An 8,237-nucleotide genomic window follows, 5' to 3' on the forward strand; every position below is an offset into this window, starting at 1 on the left:
AATCTTTCCTGAATCCAATGTAGTCAAAATTCATTTTTGTTGATGAAGTTGACCTGTTCTGGTAGTTAGTGGGAAAATTGAAATTTGAAATACTACTAGGTGTATTCGCCATTAGGAAAATCCTTCAGAAGCAAATTTGTGATTTTGTTTTTTGTGTAATTCGCCCCCCGAATCTTGCCTGGATTGAATATTATGTCAGGACTGTTAGAACTGTCCAGATCTGACGTAAGTCGCATTTGAGTTAGCGTGTCCCACGCGTGGACGCATCGCGCAGCAGTCAATTGCAAAATGGCGGGAAAAGAAGTTTTTGTTTGGTCATTTTGATATCTAATTCCACTTGGGAAGTAATATAATTATACAATTCCACCCAGAAAAACATGAAAAATACGTAGACACACCACCACTTTAAATTATTCATATAAATAATTCCTCATAATCATGTACAACTACTTTTCAAAGGACGAATTTGTATACCCTAATAAATTTGCAATCTCGTTCCCCGAGCCCGCGATTTCTCTGGCGAGGAAACAAAGGCTCTGGGATAATCGAAATCAGAATGATTCTGATTGGTCGTTTCAATTTTGAAATACAATTAAACCGTTGCAAACCGGAAGCCAGGATTTCTGGCTTCCGGTTTGGATTATCCCAGACCCTTTGTTTCCTCGCCAGATAGACGAATCGCTGGCTTGGGGAACGAGATTGAGAAAGTTGTATTAATCCAAATTACATCCATTTTGGATAAAGTTCATGCATTTTCCAGCCACAAAGCAAAGCCAAGCAGCTTCAGAACTATTGAAAATGATCCATTGCCTTTGAGATACACTGCACGTCCGCTGGACGTGGACGTACTTTAGTTGGTCAAATCAACTTTATTTTTCGGAACGAAGACACGCAGTGATAAAGCCCATATTTCCACCGTCTTCTGAGGGCAGAGAGAAATTCATGCCGGATTCGTGCTTGTAATTATTTGGCCATGAATGTTTTATTCACATCCATTTCTTGGCAGCAGTAGCGACATAAAATGCCATTGTCCCAACACCGGCGGACAAGGCCCAAAAGGCAAGTTTTACGAAAATTCCGGAGGAACCCGAGTTCCCTTCCGGCTGCAACCTGTCAGTCGTTTGATTGGCAGATATCAACGCCGTACGCCTACGGCGCAGTACGACGTCGGGCCGTTGGTTCGACAATTCCTTCACAAATTTGTCGTGAATTTTTACTGCAGAACTGAAAACGAACAAAGAAACACAACATTGAATTGAAACGCATATTTTTTGCTGTCTCATTTAAAAGAGCATTTCAAATGATCACCTTTCTTTGAGGTATCTTTTCGAGGCGGATTCGAGTTTTTGTGGAGAATATTTCTTGAAGAGCGCATGCGCCTCTTCGATGAGTCTTTCAAGGTTTTGTGGAATGTGACGGGGGAGAGAGCAGAGAAAATGGTGGACGGTACTCATCTCACACTCGCATGATAACAGTTCATCGCGATGGGATATGACGAGCTAGGAATTGAGAAGTATATTTGTGAAGTGCGACCAACATGTGAGCCTGGTATTTTTCAATTCGGAGGCGGGAGTGAAGGGCGGCCATGTTGGAAGGGTAGGGGATTTTTCCTGTCGAGGGGCGTAGGACTTGTAAATGTATATAGACTTCCTATATATAGGGTGGTCTGGTTGGGCAATTTGAAAAGAAATACTTGGAAGTCTGTAGGACGTTATTCCGGAGGGGTGACCTCGATAAACACTGCAATGAAAACGGCATGCTGTTACGTATGTCAATCATTGGGTGATGGTGAAGGATGAAGAGCCGAGTACCGACTTGACCGAGACTGACACTACACGCCAATTCAGCAAATATGGCGGCTAATATATTTCTGGTGTTCCCTTGGATCTTACTGGTAACGACAGACCAGCCTATTCTTAAGAAATAGTGTTGTGAGCGTTGTGAATTTCTGTACCTACCGCTGCACCCAAGTAAATTGGCATCAACGGATGCGTTCCAAGAAAGAAGTCGAATATACGAAATATCGTGTCAGGATCGTTGATGACGTGTGCAAACCACGTGATCAGCCAGCTTAGGGCGAACATGTGACCCACGTCACATCTGAAAGAATTTTTGAAAACGAGGCCGATAAAACAGTGTATTATATTAAAGATCACAGATCGATTTTATTATCCACCCTACCTTCTAAGAAAACGTTCCAGCGTCGCATCAGCGGCTTCGATAATGGCGTGAATCAAGGCAAGCATCTGGCTCGTTCTTTCCATGTTATGATCCATAAAGTCTCTAAAAAACAGTGGAATGTGGCCTAGGTGAATCCAGAAGTATGTGTGTCCAGTTTTATATATTGCAGTCAATGACGCACGCTCACGATGACTGAAATATATGAAACTGGACACGCATACTTTTGGGTCGAATGATGAAACGGATGAGTCCAGTTGCAGTTGATATTTTCTAGGCAAGATGAGAAATATCCAATAATACCACACTGGAAAGAGCAACTTGGAATGAAGACGCCGCAAAGTTTGGTGGAAAATACTGTACCTCAGTTGGTGTAAAGATATCTGTTCCAAGAGAGCTGTGGCCAGTTCCTCCCCATTAACCAACAGGAGAGTGACCGCCACATCATGATAACCCTGTAATAATGTTATCTTCAGTCTCAACGAGTTATAACCGTTATATTATGACACGAGCACTCCACCCACATGGGAAGACCAACCCTCTCACACACAGTGAGGCCTAACACCACCCCCTAACCCCCATCCACCCACACGCGTAGGCCTACCCCCCACCCACACGCGTAGCCCTACCCCCCCCCCGCCACGCACACGCGTAGGCCTACCCCCCACCCACACGCGAAGGCCTACAACCCCTACCCCACCAACACATGTCCCTGTCCCCTGATAACAGAATCACAACGAGGAAATCATGCTCACTTGATAATAATGAAGTTCTGGATTTCTACACAAAACTCGCATAATCACGTTTATCACTTGACCCTGCAAAGCTGTCCGCCTCGACACTCGAAGATCTAGTCAAAACGAAGAAAAGGCACTTCATATTTTGTTCGTCCGCTCACCCGAAATTGATGGGAAACTTTTTTGTTCTATCTTAACTATGCCGTTTGGTTCAAGGGGCATATTTATGTATCATGCAGTAACACAACTTTGAAAGTTGATTCTATCTATAAAATGGCGAGGGGGAAACTGTTATTTATTTGTACTTGGAGGAAATCTTCGTTGAGAACGCTTGACATCCAAATGGACTTGATTCCAGTATTTGTTTTTTCTAAACACCTTTTCTTCCTCAAAAGCTGAAAATCAATGAAGCAAAAACTGTGGTTTTTAAACGGCTCACCGTTTTTTTATGTACCTTAAATTACACATTATTATATATTATGTACCTTGATTTGAACATCAAATGAGGCAATATGGCAGCCATGTTGAATGGCTTAGATAAGCTTTTTCCATGCAAATTTAGAGAGTGAAAAGCTTTTTATTCTAATTTATTATATGAGAAATAGTTTTTCTTTCCCATCAACAACAATGGTGCACAGTCTATTAGGGCATCTTTGGTTATCTCAATGAGAGCAAATTTGATTTATAAGGGATCATTCAAGATGGACACCAGTAAATTTTTCAATCATTTATAGTAACTGCATGATACTGTCTTAGTTTTACATTAATGATACTAACAGTGCTGTCTTCTTTTCTTTGGCCCACCAGTGGGCTTGGGGATATCATAAACATTAACAAGCAGTAGTTTTGGCCAAACTTTTGTGCGTATATCATTGTTTATTAAACCGTCTCCAGTTATAGCCAAATACCCCAGCGTGTCAACGTCTACAGGATCTGCTTCCAGCGCATTTTCGATTCTTCGGATTTTCCCTCTGAGACGAGATTCTGACGCTTAAGAAAAATTTATGATTCAAAACTCAAAATCCTGCCAGTCACAAAAAAATGTCTTGCATCAGACGGAGAATACCTCAGTATTAAAGAGAGTTCTTATTTCTTGCAGAGTACCTATGCACATTTTTAAAGGACCCAGGACCACAAATAACCCATGGGTCAAACCAAAAGGTATTGTGACAGCTCAATCTTGATTTTTTTACGAAAAATGATGAATAATGGCTATGAGGTGTTGAACTGGACTGGCTTTGAGAGTATAAGCATGCCCTTGGATCACACATTGGGGAAATTTCAACACAGGGTAATTTAGTATTTACTCTTATATAGCCATTACAAATTATAGCAAACAATATGCTGCAATACAGCATGCAAACTAATAGCCATTTTGATCAGTCATTTTGAGGTTGCAGTGATAATAATAATGTTAATAATAATAGCAGTATTTACAATGCATCATGGGGTTGTTTTTGGGACATTCTTCATTGTTTAAATTTAAACCATCCCAAGATGCATTGTCAAGTCTCCTCCTATCCTGCTTCAACCTGCCACTTCATGTTGTTTACACTAAAGTGGACCACATATTTGGAAAGTGAAAGCCAGGAAGTATTGAAAATCACAATCATAATAACTGGGATAGGTTAGCTTGGAGAGGCAGCACAACTTTCAGTAATCCGGACCACAGCAAATGGAGACGTATTACATTCTATCTATTCATAGACCTGACACAGTACAGTTTAAAATGAAATACCAAACATGTTTCAACGTGCCCAAAATAGTTTTGAATATTGACTTTCTGTGACGTTTAATATATATCAGAATTTGTCCTTTAAAAATGCCCATTTTTGCACTATACAAATCGAATCCAATTTTTAATATTTCTTTGGCGGAACTTCTAATTGTTAGCAAAATATGATTCATGAGAAGGTCATATATTATATTCGTATAATCATGATCGTATGAATTGTTAATGTGACAATGGCCTTGAGATCTCTTGTTAGGAACATATCAAGCGTAACTAAAAGGATTATTAACAGTCGTAGATGGCGGCTGTAAATATTAAAGACAGCATGCAGCTGAATTTTATGCATATTCATTGGACGTAAACAACATGATGGTCTAATGATATCGAAGGACATATTTTTTTTACCGTAGTATATAAGTTGTGCCATGATGCCGTTTTGTCCTAACTTGTTCCGATCCTCGTTCTTTGGCCGAAAGCAGAAATTCCCCGTAGACCACGCATAATTATTATCGCTACCCACAGTTAAATATAGATTGCCGCTAGATTTCTGTAATGGGATGTTCTTCGTCGCCAGCAAGCTGTACGGTAATTCATCAAAAAAACTCTTCTTCTTTACGCCACGATAAAAATAACTTGATGTGTACATAGACGTGGTATCCGAATTCGTATAATAGTGAAAATCGCGACCATCGGCACAATATGCAGCGATTTACAGCCTTCGATTCATTGTTGTTATTAAACGAAAGACCGCCATCTTGAATTTAAAATATTTTAATTAATCAGCGGTTTTGCAATAAACAGGGGGGAGAAACACTTGATTTTTGATGGGGGTTATACGATATAAATGTGGAGCAACCGATGTTCTATCCATAAACTGTGGGTTAACCAATAAAACAGCAGACAAACAGCTTACAAATCAAACATTTCTACCCGGAAGCTCAGTTTGTGATTGGGTAAAGTTACAGCTGATTGACAGCATGCTGTTATGGCTATAATTTTGCCAAGTACTTTATCCATAGTCATGTAAAATACAAAATGCCCTGGGTACGGGATTTATATGAAGCACCTCCTTGAATTTGTTAGGCTTTTTTTATTCGGAACCAAACGGTTGCAATTTAAAAGAAACTGATTACATTTTGTGCCATAAAATTGTCTTATTTTAGCCTTTTAGCAAAGGAATATTTCAACGGATGCAATAAGATTTCTGTAGTTAAACTGTGAACACTTTCGGAGTCCAAAGTTAGTTTATTCTTAATCAACAAGAAACAACATTTAAACTCCGCTTTAACTACTTAAATTTTGATAAATTCAAATTAGATTAAGGATGACAATTCAGCAACGTCGAAGTAAACCATTTGGAAAATGCATCAGAGCTAAAAGTATGCTCATGATAATATCATGGAACTGTAAACTTTTCCTGGCAGAATAATTCCTGGCTTTCCTGCCTCAATGAAAATTTCACTATATAGCTGGCCCACAGTGCTTCTAAATACGTGTTTCGGTGGCTTTATGGTGAGCTTCCAGCACAAACGCTATCGATTCTGACCCGCTATCAATTCTGAGTTCCAACAAAATTCTGGTTGTGTGATGCCGAAAGGGATTAAGAGAACACCTAAATTCTGTAGTACACGGCGAGATAGGAATGACATTTGGGGCAGCAGTGCACAATATCTTTGACAGTTTTGATGTAGAAAGGCAGCAAACAGCAACCGAAAATTCCTCCGAACGAGGCGAGAATGCACGATACGATCCACGTTAACCCCCCAGAGACGTATCTCAACTCCGTGATAACATCTTTGTTGCACCACACACAGTGAACGTTCATAGGTGTCGGGGGGATGGGATGTACCCCGGTGACATTTTCAATTGGATCTTTCATCTCCGTCCAGCCTTGTTTGATCTAAAACAGAAAGTAACTTCTTGAAAGTACATGCATTAGACCTCTCCCATGATAAAGTTCCACTGGGACCTTTTTGCGAGGTACATGTCAATAATGTATTTTTACATAAAAGCTGAACGACACTGTTAGCTGTTATTACAAAAGTCGCCCGGTTTGGTGTATAATATTTATCGCTGTGTACTTTAAGGGTTTTGTTGCAATTGGGACGTAAGTCCTGTTCAAAATCCTATCATATGCTTACAATGATAGTACGTAACTTATGGCAAATTCATTAAATTCAAAAATAATTCAAAATTTAAATTCGTAAAGGATTATTTAAAAAACGAGCTTTGCTTTGCTTTCACACTAAGATGTTTTTTAATATTTCGGTATGCAAAATAAGTTAGCAAAGTTAAAAAATAATATTGAGAACGGAAGTTAGTGAGATAAAAAAAAATTAAAAATTATAACTTATAAGTTACTTTCGAAATGTATTTATGCCAAACAATACGCATTAAAGTAGTTCTGTACTTTAGTTGTATCAACAAAATAATCATCATATATTTCCTCTGAATGACCAATATCTTTATATCGTCGTCATCACCGGTGTAAAGGTTTGCACAATATATTTCAACAACAGACAACAGATGGCCATGTTTTGCATGAATGCGATCAATGAGCTCCCCCAGCGTTTGTGGGAGTACTGTAAATTATCTCAAGTTTATTATGAATAACGACTATAGCTAGTACATAGCCATATCACTGTTTGAATCAATGTCAAAACCTCTTTACTTAGGAGAAATTCTTAGCTGAAAAGCTTTCCAAAAAATAAATATTGCTAATGGCCAAATCAAATGCTATTTTAGCCAGAAAACAAAAAAATACGACAATTATTACAATGCAGTAGCTCAATTTGTGTTAATATAGTTTTAACCTTCACCATTTCAAAACTTTCTTGCCAGATAAATCGTTGAATACGCTTTTGTTTTACGATATATGTATTAGTATATATTATATATTAGCTATAATACTCTAGATCAATGATATAACTACTACGTACTATATCATTATGACATGCTTATATTTCCAAATAAATTATTAAGATCCACTCCTTCTAGCATTATCGGCAATCGTAGGATTAATGAAACCGTTATATACAAATCATTTAGATTCGTAGTTCGTACTGATGAATGCTCACTGAAAACACAACACTGACAAAAGCACTTCGTCTACACGTTTTAAAAACAACAAAATGAAATTTCAACCTGCACTCTCTTTGCACCTGTGTGTATTCTTAGGGTATCCTCTCGATTGCGTTCTTTGTGTTTTTTCCTCGATTCCCTGAAGTCATGGGCAGGCTCCGGAGCGATTCTATTGGTATATTCTGCACGATTTTCGGCCATATTTTCTGGCGATTCAAGCCGTTGTTCTTTAGCGGCTACGACTACGGCTAGCTATTTATTGACAAACGTAAGGATTTCAATGTTTGACCAGGTTTATTTGTGCGAATTTCGACAAACTCCGCAAAGGCAAGGCATTTTTTTCAAATATAACGTATGTTCATCATACAGCATGGATTTCGCTCAGCAAGGTGTCTCATAAACATTCATTCTAGAGTTCCCACACAACGCTGGCAATAACTGCGAATGATTAGTTGAAATACTTCATTGCAATTAGGAAATAATAAAATTTGCCTCCTGTTTAACTTTGG

The 8,237-nt window shown here is 38.8% G+C and overlaps 1 protein-coding gene across 1 annotated transcript; it reads right to left on the reverse strand.

The window, feature by feature from the left end:
- Positions 1-54: 54 nt before the first annotated feature.
- LOC114516427 (TBC1 domain family member 20-like) lies at positions 55-5,427 on the reverse strand. Its single transcript, XM_028535902.1, has 9 exons — positions 5,053-5,427; positions 3,693-3,905; positions 3,221-3,310; positions 2,934-3,028; positions 2,542-2,633; positions 2,182-2,283; positions 1,959-2,100; positions 1,309-1,499; positions 55-1,224 (listed from the first exon to the last, which is right to left on the reverse strand). The coding sequence occupies exons 1-9, from the start codon at positions 5,291-5,293 to the stop codon at positions 987-989; spliced, it is 1,404 nt and encodes a 467-aa protein (XP_028391703.1). The 5' UTR covers positions 5,294-5,427; the 3' UTR covers positions 55-986.
- Positions 5,428-8,237: the final 2,810 nt, after the last annotated feature.

This window comes from Dendronephthya gigantea, unplaced genomic scaffold, assembly GCF_004324835.1.
Source record: "Dendronephthya gigantea isolate DGI-Jeju-01 unplaced genomic scaffold, DenGig_1.0 000006F, whole genome shotgun sequence".
NCBI lineage: Eukaryota > Metazoa > Cnidaria > Anthozoa > Malacalcyonacea > Nephtheidae > Dendronephthya > Dendronephthya gigantea.